At 35.3% G+C, this 12500-nt stretch overlaps 2 protein-coding genes across 5 annotated transcripts in view; one reads left to right on the forward strand and one right to left on the reverse strand.

Moving 5' to 3' along the window:
* Window positions 1-93: 93 nt before the first annotated feature.
* okr (DNA repair and recombination protein RAD54-like okr) lies at window positions 94-7125 on the reverse strand. The gene is made up of 14 exons (XM_043031897.2): window positions 6990-7125; window positions 6720-6767; window positions 5907-6119; window positions 5519-5712; window positions 5092-5161; window positions 4679-4873; window positions 3822-4040; window positions 3158-3435; window positions 2706-2851; window positions 2312-2465; window positions 1902-2100; window positions 1379-1585; window positions 973-1136; window positions 94-637 (listed from the first exon to the last, which is right to left on the reverse strand). The coding sequence occupies exons 2-14, from the start codon at window positions 6720-6722 to the stop codon at window positions 439-441; spliced, it is 2241 nt and encodes a 746-aa protein (XP_042887831.2). The 5' UTR covers window positions 6723-6767; window positions 6990-7125; the 3' UTR covers window positions 94-438.
* A 925-nt stretch (window positions 7126-8050) lies between these two features.
* LOC122263468 (bridge-like lipid transfer protein family member 3B) overlaps window positions 8051-12500 on the forward strand; it is a 39938-nt gene continuing 35488 nt past the window's right edge. For 3 of the 4 annotated variants that reach the window (XM_086552225.1, XM_086552227.1, XM_086552228.1), the window contains exons 1-7: window positions 8051-8216; window positions 9456-9657; window positions 9873-10064; window positions 11412-11519; window positions 11642-11759; window positions 11914-12080; window positions 12342-12500. The exon at window positions 12342-12500 is cut by the window's right edge and continues 43 nt beyond it. In XM_086552225.1, the coding sequence (XP_086408351.1) occupies window positions 8173-8216; window positions 9456-9657; window positions 9873-10064; window positions 11412-11519; window positions 11642-11759; window positions 11914-12080; window positions 12342-12500 (990 nt within the window). In that variant the 5' untranslated portion in view covers window positions 8051-8172. The remainder of the gene's footprint in view (window positions 8217-9455; window positions 9658-9872; window positions 10065-11411; window positions 11520-11641; window positions 11760-11913; window positions 12081-12341) is intronic. The other variant, XM_086552229.1, reaches the window with a different exon arrangement.

Here is a 12500-nt window from a genome sequence, read left to right on the forward strand (position 1 = left end):
ATCTTATGGGCTTCATTGAACCAGAAATTTGACATGCACACTTAATTAACTCATTTTTATGGTTCATTCTGACTTTCAGAAAAAAAAAGATCATCACAGAATAAATTTATTAGAAAAGACTATTTTCTATACAATAGCATATCAAGCCAAAAGCTGCCTATATTTCAATCATTATAAAATGGAAGGACTTTTGAATACTTTATCAGATTGCAAATCCCTTCACTTACAGTGGAGAAAAAGCAGTAATGACTGATATCAACAGAAAAAAAATATATGTACAAAGCAACACAAGTAAAAAATATATATATATACAATTTATATAACTTTATAGGAAAACCCTTTAGAAGAGTCAGTTGATATTCTTTACTATGTTCATAGTATCATTTTGTTTTCTGTCCAGAACCTCAAAACACAGAGGAATGAGGACGTGTTTGTCTATTATGGGATGTCCTTTTGCTCATGTGAACGCTGATGGAAGACAAAGGAGATGCCAGCTGGCCAGCACTGCCGCAGCAGAGCATCTTGAAGTCCCCTTCCATCGGCACAATGATGCCAATCAGAGAGGTCGCATGTGCAGTCAGCATCCTCTCGCGGAGGTTTAACCTGAATGCCATTGACACATCTGCGACATTTGAACCTGTGAAGTGGTTGGAAATAAAAGTTCATACTTTAGTGTGTGCACTTTGAAACTGCAGACAATTATTATTTCAAATGGGAATAAATCTCAGTGAAAAACAGCACAACTTGAAATACTAAGCACCAAAAATACATTCAAATCATAATCAAACTTACCCTCCTCTTTATATATCCAATCATTCAATTTTTTGTAATTTCTAGTCCCTTGAACCAATCATATCACTTTTTTGTCACCATCTTTCTAAATTCTATCTATACACTCCTTTAACAATTATTTGAAATCCTTTTAGTGCACATGAAAATAGCTTGCCTCACTCTTACATTCACAAAACTTACTTATCATGAGTATCCGAAGTAGTATTCTTAGTAAGGGTGAAAAGTTCACGCAGCTGAGAGACAGAGAAGTGCCGTTGGACGTCCTCTTCACAGTCCACAACACAGCTGCTCAGAGCCTTCTTGTGTGCTTGTCGCTGGAATATTTTCTCCTCGATACTGCCAGTCTTGGGTGAGACAAGCAAGATTAATATATCATTTGGAATTAAGGAAAAAGTCTTCTTTATTACTTGGCTTTTGAAAGATTTTTGCATAAATAAAGTATGGGTCTATAAGAATAGCTAAATTATTAGTATAAAGGCAAATCCCAACACATTAAAAAGTAAAATTTAAAAGAGTACTAAGTAAAAGGGTACTAAATAACTCCAAAATAGTTTAACTTAAAAAAGATGACAGCTGCCATACTTACAGCAAGAAGCCGGTATATGTAGCATTGTTTCTTCTGCCCATCTCGCCACACACGGGCCATTGCTTGGTCATCGTTGGCTGGGTTCCAGTCGGGATCAAACATAACAAGACGATTAGCTCCAATGAGATTAAGGCCGCAGCCACCTGCCTTGCTGCTTAACATGAAGATGAAGTCTCCTCCCGTTGGATCATTGAACTTCTCCACAATCTGAAAACATGGGATATTACAGTGGTTCCAATTACTCATATTCAGACTATAGCTATGAACAAAGGAAAATTATCTGATTTCAATGATGCAGATACAGAATAACTACAGAAGATAATAAATTTGGATAGCTATTTAAAACCATTTGAAAAGCTACTTCAATTTTCTTTTACAGAATTATACATAATTGTCATTACATCTTTCAAGAAGATACAGCTACTTACAGTATTTGACAATAATTTTGAGGATGTATGTCTATCTAAAGTATCTCTGATCTTTTCACAAACAGAACTCAAACTTAGTCAAGTGCTCAATCCACCTTTGCTCTTTTCTTTATCGACATGGAGCCATCTAGTCGCACATATGGATAATTCCTCAAAGCTGCAAGCTGCTGGAACAGGTCAAGGGTCTGAGTGTAGTTGGATATGAGGACCACTTTGTCATCACTCTTACTCCGAATAAGGGCCAACAGCGTGTCTAAAACGGCGACTTTTCCTGATAACTCTGGACGGAGTCTCCTGTGCAGGGAAGATATGGATATCGTTACAGAAGATAATATTACTAATATTTTTTATAAAGTACATCACAGTAATGTGAACAACTGAATATGTTTGAGAAACAAACTTCCAATACACTTAAACAAACACAAACATATATTCACTGCCACTTGATAACAATGCTACCAGTGTACAAACCCCACAGCAACGCAAATACATCATCCAACAATACCTTGGATCATGGTTGGCAGGATAGAATTCAGCGAGGCCAGCATAGCCTTGCTCCTTGGCCATGACCTTCTCCCAGATCAGGTCTGGGTGGTTGCACAGCTTCTTCATGCTTGTGATTGCAGCCAAGGCACTGTTGTCAAGCCTTCTGTCTCCATCTGTGGCACAATTGTTTTTAGAAAATCTAGTATCTGACTAGAGAGTAAGAAAAAAAATCTTTTACATTCAAACTATGAGATTCAGTGCATGAAAAAAGGAAAATTTCAAACAATATCTTATTCAAATTTGCCAATACAATGAAAATAAAATGTCCAGAACAATAATATGTAATAACCCTGCAACAAAAAATATACAAAAATATGTATTTCAACATTGCAAAAATCAATAAAATACAGTACCTGAGATTTGTTTCCTGACAGCTGAAGAGTTAAGGAACTTTACATAAATTTCATCTTGCATTGTGGTTAAAGGACAGCAAACCACATGTTCAATTTTCGTTGGTAAGTACTTGGAAAGGATATCATTGGTGCGCCTGATGATACATCTACCAAAAAAATATATATTTAAATAAATAAAGAAACAAACAAACAAAGCCAAATGTATAATCAAAATCACTTAAGAAATGGCATAAATACAACAATTAATATACTGCAGATTACTTACTACTATCTACAAACACAAACAAATGCACATGCACACAAACACACATAGATTTTTTTGAAAAGATGAGACAAGTTCTTCACACCTCAGGATGGACTCCAGGAGAATTTTGAAGAATTCACCTCAAAAGAGTAGCGTTTTACTGTTCATTCTCACCATCTGTCAATGCCTACTGGCAACTTCTGCTTACCTGCTGACAACTCCAATAAGCTCGTCCAGCTTTTCCTTCCCGATCTGATGCTCCTTATCAGAAGCTTCGGCATCTCTGCTCCTCAGAATCGGCCGTTCATACTTTTTTCTGAATTCCTGAGCTGTCCCCAGGATGCCTGCATTGACGAAGTGCACGAGGGAGAAGTACTCAAGGAGGTCGTTCTGGATGGGCGTTCCAGACAGCAATACTCGACGTCTGGCTTTCAGCCCCATCAGTGCTTGGTAGGTCAAGTTCTCGCAGTTCTTGAGTCTATGGCCCTGTATAAATAAAAAGGAAGTTTCAGACACCTGAGATTTTTGTATTTGTTTACATTATTTTCACAAATGAATAAAAATGCATCTATATAAATGAAACTCCTATGATCATGTACATAGGTAACAATGTAAACCATATGTTTTGAGGGAGAGACCATGACATGATCTCTCCCTCACCCAGCAGGAGCGAAATATTCACATGACATGATATCACGTCACCCAGAGCAAAAGTGTCAAACAGTCAAATCAAATATTACAAGAAACTCTTAAGGGAAAACATATCTGAAGGGGAAAAAAACTGGAGAGCCAACTGAAGCAAGAGACAATATTTGAATAAAACCACAAAGTTCAAAACCATCAAGAATTCATACACAAAGAAATAACCTTACCTCATCACAGAGTACCAAGCCTACTTCTCCTTGGTGCAACACATGCGCATGCAGCCGGAAGGTCTCATAGGATATTATCAGCACGGGATTGACTGGCCTCCTTCCGTGGGTCATCATGAACCCTTCCAGGTTCCTGTCAATCTCTGCCTTCCCACCTGAATCTATGGCCAGGGAGTTTAGCTGGCCTTTGAGCCACTTGTTGATCTCATTTTGCCAGTTCTGGAACATTGCAGGTTTTAAAGTTCATGAATTCTAGGCAAACTATTTTTACAAAATTAAATAAAAGAGTATAAAAAGATTTTGAAAAAGGTGATGCGTATATCAATACTTGCATTAAAGGGCTGCAATTAGATAAGATCAATTAATAAATCTAGGAATCTATTGAACTGGTTTATAAAACACCTAATTTTAAAACTTAATTTAATTTGCATGAGGACTGCACCACTATTATCTTTAAAAAACAATAGTTTGATGGACTATTATGTAACTAAAGTTATCTAGTGATGATAAAACTGTTATCTGCCATACATGCGTTCTTCCTACCCAACACAACTATTAATTCACTCATACTAGGACAGAAATAAACTAATCTATATCACACAAGAAAAAATAATGGAATGGCCTTATACTGAAAACTCCTACTGCACAAATAAACTATGGAGAAAACATGAACACTTTCAATCACATAATACACATCTTAATCTGTTTCTAAATCCCTTTAGGAATTATAAGCAATTCTTACCCCTCTCAAGCCTCTAAATCACAATACAGCATAAATATCTAACCTATACCAATCAAAAAACAGTAACTTCAAAAAGACTATCTTGGGATAAACATAAACATCGCAGAAGATATACCTTAACTAAGCTGGATGGAGCCACCACAATTGCCTTCTCAATCAAGGGCTTGCAGTCTGGTCCCTGTCGAAGCAGAGTCCATAGCAAGGTGATGCACTGTAGTGTCTTTCCGAGACCCATTTCATCAGCCATGATACAGCCAAAGTTGTCCTCTATCTGTTTCCCCGTCACACAGTCGTACATAAATTTGACACCCTGTTCAGTGAGGAACAAATATAGAATGTTTAGAGTATGACAAAGGTAATGTGGAGATGTCTAATGCAAGATCATGCATATAAGGTAATCTAATTATTTTTAATTATCTCTAAGTAATGAGGGCTATAGTTAATATCTCCTTTGTGTTATAAGTATTCATTTGCATTCAGAACTGAGCACATAAGCAAGTAAATCTATGCAACAGCAGTAATCCTCACCTCTCTCTGATGAGGACGAAGAACTTTTGAGAGTAGTGGGTCAACAACAACAGCAACCTCCAACTTCTCTCTAGAATATTATATAAATATCAATTTACTTCTTAACTGCACAACTTACTTATAATGCAGTCTATTAGAGCTATATAAGAAACAATTAGATATAATGCATGTATATTTTGCTTTATTTCCTTTCACCTTTTTAATAATCATGTGATGCAAACATGAATATTGCAAAATGAATATGAGTATGCTTAATTTACAGTAATGCACAGCTTTACTTTTTTTAAATGGTTGAGAAGACTTCCAAAAAAATAATTTATAAAGTTAACTTGGAAATTAAATCTTCCACAGAAATCCTTAATTTCAGCTCACAAGAGATAACACTGCAAACCAACCCATAACCCTGACCAAGGAGTAAGACACTTACAAATTTGCAGTGAGCTTCTCCTGAGCTGACAATATAGGTGGGTTGTATAAGACAAGGGCATTTGGCTCCTCTGGGTCATGTAAAGGCCTTCTGACTCCATTTCGACGAATCCCAAGACTGCGTGAGCCTTGTCTGACATAGTTTGGAATGGGTATCTTAAAGGGCTTGGCAAGAATCTTCCTAATAAGGGCCTCCTGTAAGGGTATTTATACTATTACAAACATCATCTATCAATGTACTTCTAGGAGATAAAAATAAATATAGTCCACAAAACAAAAGGAAATTAAAATAGAGTATACATCATTTAAATAGGTAATTTTCCTATACTGTAATATGTAACATCAAAAAAATAATAAACAATAAAAGAAAATAGTCAAAAATACATTACATGAGAAGATGAAGGTGTTGAGGGAATCGGCTGCGTGGAATTGCCAATGGGGTGAAGAGGGGCACGGTAGGGCGAGACAGGAATACCCACACACTCATTCTCCACCGACTTTTTCCTCTTCGATGTTACGGGACTTCCTCCAACTCTGCCATCGGAGTCTGGACTGACCTCCAAGCTGCGCTTCAGCAGTTGGCTCGGGGCTTGGCTACGGCGCTACAAATTAATTGCCAATTAATAACCATCATGGATTTTGGAAATCTTTACAGCTAACAACTTGTATGAACAAAACAACTTCTCCATTCAATATCAAAACATACTGCAGTTCATTTCTCTTAACTGATTTTTTTTTTGCAGATATAGCATCATACTCTGAATGATTAATAAAAAAAATAAAAATAAAAAAAATGAAAATACATTAAAGTAAAAAGTTTTATAGAGTGGTAATTGCCTAGAAACGGACCAATCAAGCAACACCATCACTTATACACTTTCCAGTCGAGCAATTGCCAACAAACCTCCAAAGTATATTTCAGGATGATAGAGCTTGGATCAATTCTTTCTTTGACAATAATTTGCCAGGGAGGTCATCCAGCTCTACCTTGCCAGAATCTACAGGTGGTTTATCATCAATCTCTGTCTTGTCTGAATCCATAAGGTGGTTTATTTGCTTGAGTGTAAAGTTCAGAGGCAAAAGCATTGCATAACTTTGCTAAATGAACATAGATTCAACAAGCAGTTACCTATGGACAATTACCTATCCAGTCTATACAATAATAAAATAGTATATGTTAAATAACTAAATAATATGCTTACCATCTTTAAATCTTCATATTTCCTTCAACCATATATGACACAAGTGACCTGTAATTTAAAAGAAAAATTATGACTTCAATTAAACCATCTCTATCCAAAGAATACTACATAATATACCCTTTTTCATTTCATTTCAAAATTTATTTTTCCTTCAACAGTGACGTAACATGAACACTGAACAAACAAAATATCACAATACCATATCAAGAATAGAGATTGCAACCAGTTTGTATATAAATCTGATAATAACCTTCGCTATAGAAGACCTACCATGAATATAGTCATCTACTCTCTTCAGTTTCCATTAACTGCCATCAATTTCCATTAATTTCCTTCATCAAAACATGAACGAAAATTATACATTTGGCGGGCAATAAGGATCTAAACCTGAAATGTATAGATTTTGGGTTTATGTTCAAAGAACTTCCTTTGATAAAAATACCTATTTGATTCTACATAAAATAATTTTATTGATGCTCTTTTGTTTATCTGACTCATCCTTCAGATTTTGAGATTTGTTTACATCTTCATTCAAGTTTATAGATTTGAAGAATTTATTCACTCTCTCTTGAAATTAAATGATAAGGCGAAGCCAGATAAATGCTGAGCGAGAAAAGTATGAGGAAAAAATATGTAACTGATATTGAGAAAACGAATAATAAGATTATTAGAAAATACTTGACTAATCAGTTCATGTTAGGATATCTTTTTCTATGATTATCATCCTTACTGCTCGTTTTAATTTACAATTTACTATTATAGTATATTCATATCCGTCATGATTTCTCAGCACTTCATGTATTTTCATAGAATATCGGAAAAGGAATGACATCAAGGTTGCCTTTACAGTCTAAGTATGGCAGAGGGGAAAAAAACGATATTATTCCTTATGATAGAAAAAATAAAACACCTTCTAGGCAACATAGATAAACAACACAAATTAATCACTCAGAAATATTAGGCACCATAAATTCCTGCTGCCATAGATGTAGCTTTGATTTTAAGAATTCCACATTTATGGAAAGGGTCTTCACAAAAATTATAAGAGTTACAACTTTTCCTGAATTGTATTTTCTTCCCATTACACCCAAAGAACAACCTAGAGCTACGTCATAATCTTAGAAGGGGCACCTTTGGAAGGGCTTAATAAATGATAAATGACTATAGTAACCAATGGTAAACAACAAGTAACAAACCCAAACATTAAATGACTATTCAGATATACCAAACAACATCTACAGATAGATGAGTGACAGGAAATCCGATAAACAAAGAAACGCAAAAAAAGTGCGATAAAAGCTAGAAAATCTATCTAACGTTATCCTTAAGCCCCAAACTCGGTGTGCAAGCGACCTCCTTCCCCAACCCAGAGTAAACATGAAGTTGATTGATTGATCGCGGATGGAATAATTGATGGAATAATCTCTCCTCTTCCTCTGAATCCGACCCCGAGATGGCTGGCCTAATCAAAAACCAGATCCTGAAACACTTGTCGAAGTAAGAAGGGCGAGGGGGAAAAGTGTGGCGAAGGAAAGTGACGTATGAGGCGAGGATTTCCAGGGGGGAGATCGGGAGCCTATGTGGCATTTCGATCGTGAATGGGGCTTTATATTTCGAGTTTGATTTGGTTGATTTGGGTATTGTTGTGCATTAATGTTTGCATTGAGTTTTTAATAAGAGCTGAAGAAAAGTCTGGCATTTGGAGTTGAGGCAGTCCGAATGTCAAGTCACAAAAAAGTTGTTGAAAGTATTCCTTATTATCTTTTATTTTTTAATGTTTGAGATAGACGTATGTCTTGTTGTCATTATGTTTAATATTACTATATATCTATAATTCTCCCCTTTGAAGGGAACTTAGACTGCTATAGCTAACTGAATTGGATGACAGTACCAAGATGGTATTTTGATGGTTTGACATTTAGCATTTATTTTAAGTGTAATTTTAGAAGTGAAGGGCTATCTAAAATATGTACAGGTGTATATGTGCAAGAGCGTTTAATGCTCTTTACTTGGTTTGATATGGGAATCAAAGGGAGATTGTAAGTGACTAACAGTTTATCAAATAATATTAATAAATGGTAAAAATATATATATTTCTGATAAAGTAAGTAGACATGCATTCTCATAGAGTCAGTCATTCAATATTATTTCAAGGACGTTTCAAGGTCACTAAGACATCTGCCCTGTGACTGTTTCAGGATGTCATATTTCTCTCTTTACATTATAGAATGTGTAATATATTCATATTTATTAAGTCATTATTTCAAAGGAATGAATATTTGACAGACCACAGAAGTGATTGAACCTAACTTCATTTTGTATACTATAAGATTAGAGCATATTGGATATTAGCCCTCTGTCAGCCACCTTAGTTAGATAAAATTATTGAAAGAATAAGGAAAATATTTTATTTTGGAAAATGAAAATGAATCCATAGAAGTGATTCTAATAGATTGATCATTTGTAGCAAAAGAACATAAAATAAAGGATGAAAGTTTGTTAGGAAATAAAGGAAGTGTTTATGGATATCAGTATTAAGAGCATTTCCCATTGTCAATAAAGAAACAGGTGTCTGTTTAAAGATCCAATTAGTCTAAGGAATATTCACATCACTATTGATAAGAGCTAAGGAGCTGAGATCATTAGAGGAGGTCAGAGGGCCCTCTCAAGTAGATACATTTACACACACTTTTGCTTATTCTATTTTAGATCATTTAGTGTAACTTTCCATTTCAGATTTGCAAAGAACTTGTCATCAGATAGTGTGAATGTGAGCACACTAAAGGGAGAGGGTGAGCTCACCAACCTAGAGCTCAATGAAATAGTTCTCACAGACCTCCTTGAACTTCCTGCTTGGTTGCGGATAAAAAGGGCATTAGTGAACCGCGTGAACCTCAAGATACAATGGACCAAGCTCAAGAGTGTACCCATTTTAGTGGTAAGAGATTGTGCCTCTTCAAATTTTCCACTTATTTTTTTTCAACTTTTAATATCTTTGAGTAAGATACTGGCATTTATTATGGAAAAAAAAAACAATATTGCATGTATTTTATCAAGTTTTGTTCTTATGTTTTGTGTTAGTCATGATTGTTATATTCATTACTTCTTTTTTATTTGTTTATTTATTTAATTTTTTTTTTTTTTTTGCTGCAGAGCCTGGATGAGGTGCAGGTAGAGATGGAGACATGCACAGACCTGCGCTCTCAGACCAGCTCCTCCGTCCTCCCCTCCTACAGCTCGGGTGGACGCTATGGCTTTGCTGATAAAGTCATTGATGGCATGACTGTCACCGTGAACTCTGTACTCATTACATTCTGCAGTCCAGCTTTTCATGCTTCTTTCCAGGTATGCAGCTATTGTTGTCTTGCTTCTCCTGAACAAGCATTTTTGTGTCTTCTAATAAGTTTTGTTTTTCATATTTTTCTTTTGACAAGAGTCCTAACATTTATATGTTAAGAAATGAGAGAGTTGAAAGCTTGTATAAGAGGGACATTTGGGAGGGGGACTAAGGAACATATTAGTGTCAGTTTATTTTTGACAGTCAAGTAATTACTTGATCATGTGTGCAGGAAATGCTTTTGCAGAGAGTAGATATGAGTGATTATTTCCCAATAGATGTCATTGAATAGTTATTTATATTTGCATTGATGTACTTTGACTTAGTTCCATGAAGGTTTTAGTTAATTTAAAGCTGAGATTTCCTGTACCTATACTTACCGTTTTCTTTTCTTAATTTTCCCAAATTCATTGTAATCACATATGTATTTGATATATGTTATTGTTTTTCTTACATAGTGGTGTTTTTAAGAGCCTATGTTCATAAGTTCTCAACATGTCCTTATACTTCAGATTTCTTATGTGTTATATAAATTGCCAAGGGTTTATATATTTCAATTGCTCAGTATGAATTATCATATTGATCTTTCCAATGATAATACATGTTTATATTTTTTAGGTTAAACATTTTTGTAAATGAGTTATGGATAAATGATTTACTCTCTCAGTATTTCCTAAATTTTCATATCTTTAATAATTTTGTTGTTTTTTAATTGAAAAGGTTACAATACCAGGGAACAATATTTGTCTTTATCTTTTTATTTATTTTATCACAGTCTGTAGGCCAATTTGTTCAATAATCGTCTATGTTTTCCTTTCCTCTGTATTTTCAGGCCTTTTCCTGTTGTTGTACCTTTCACAATATTTACCAAAATTCTAGAAGAACATTAGTAACCATACTGTTTTTTGTATGTCTTTTCCATATTATTTAAGGTTCCTTTTCTTAATCTACTTTTTTGGTAAGTGCAGAGCTTTAATTGCTTTTTTTAATTTCATATGAATTATTATAATTTTAATTTCAGTGTGTTTTTCACTCGTGAACATAGACTGTTTTCTCTATTTTTTCACTTTTTTGATTCTGTAAATCTATTATTTTGATATTTGCTTTGTGAGAATGCATGGCAAGTTTACTACAAAAACTTTTTAATATCTAATTCATATTTCTCTGCAAGATCTTTTTAATGGTAAATTATTATGCAAAAAACAATACAATTTATTTGTTTCTTTATGCTAATAAAAACAAGAAATATAAACTGTTATTAACTATTTATTTCTGTCATAAATGAAGGGAACAGGCAGTTGCATTTTCTAGACACTAAAATTGTACTTTTTTTTTTTTTTCATTGCAAAACACAGCTCTCACGCATCATGTTGGACTCCAAGAACCCAAACTGGCAGAAAGCTGACCTGCGCATGACCAGGCTAAAAGAACCAGACAAGGGTGAACTTCTTATCTTTAAAGAGGTAATTATTCTTAGAGATGAAAGAAGAATTTAGATGTCTTTTTTTTATTTTCAATGTTTATAAGATAACTTTTTTTGTTTTTTTTCCCCCACCCTAATTTTATTTTTACAATCACTTTACAGCTTTCGTGGCAGACCTTAAGAGTAGAAGCACGATCTACCAGAGACCAGGGACTCACCCCTCTGAGACTCATCACAAACCAGGCGCGCTGTCGTATTACAATAAAGAAGAGACTTGCGGGTAAGCTGACATCTATTTCCCTGCTCTCTGTCTCTCTATTGAGAAATATGTCTCATTGCCCTTCTTCAGGATATTTAGGAATGAGAATACAATAGGAGAAGGTTACATAAACAGTTCTAACTAATTTTTTCTTCATTATTCTCCCCACAAACAGATTGCACAGTGATTGGTTGCCGTCTAGTGATCCTAATGGACGACTTGCTTTGGGTGCTGACGGATTCACAGCTGACAGCAGCATTCCACTTCCTTGACTCCCTGTCAGATTTGGTGCGGAAGGCAACGCAGCAGAACCAGAAGACCAAAGCTGTTCGGAAGTTAGAGGTAAACAGTGGATAGTCATGGTTATATTTGTATAGGTTGTAAGGCAAATGCTAGAAATGTTTCCTTGTCAATATAGAAAGTATAGTCTAGAGCATAAACAGTTACAGGGAATGATATGGTTTCTCAGCTATCTTTTCTTCTTCTGCTACTCCTTCTCCCTCCTCTTTTTCTTTCTCTATTTTTTCCCCTTCTTCTTCTTCTTCCTTTTAACTTTCTCCTTTCTCTCTATTCATATGTAAGAGGGTTAACATATGCTTCCAGTCCCTGCCAGAGTTCCAAGCCCAGCAGATGCAGCAGGCCAGAGGGGGTGGGGGGAGTGCGAGTGGAGGAAGTAGTGGGTCGGGCAGAGGGCACCAGTCGCAGTCCAACATCACCAAGATCTTCAACAAGTACGATGTGCCAGAGACGTCTTACCACTTC

The sequence above is a fragment of the Penaeus japonicus genome, unplaced genomic scaffold (genome assembly GCF_977035675.1).
Source record: "Penaeus japonicus unplaced genomic scaffold, GWHDUDI00000001_assembly GWHDUDI00000026, whole genome shotgun sequence".
In the NCBI taxonomy this organism is placed as follows: domain Eukaryota; kingdom Metazoa; phylum Arthropoda; class Malacostraca; order Decapoda; family Penaeidae; genus Penaeus; species Penaeus japonicus.

Excerpts from the sequence above, each read along its gene's own strand:
- okr (XM_043031897.2), bottom strand. Across the intron at positions 3,436-3,821 it reads GCTTGGTACTCTGTGATGAG|GGCCATAGACTCAAGAACTG; the intron begins GTAAGGTTATTT and ends TTATTTATACAG. Across the intron at positions 2,852-3,157 it reads CTTATTGGAGTTGTCAGCAG|ATGTATCATCAGGCGCACCA; the intron begins GTAAGCAGAAGT and ends TTTTTTTGGTAG.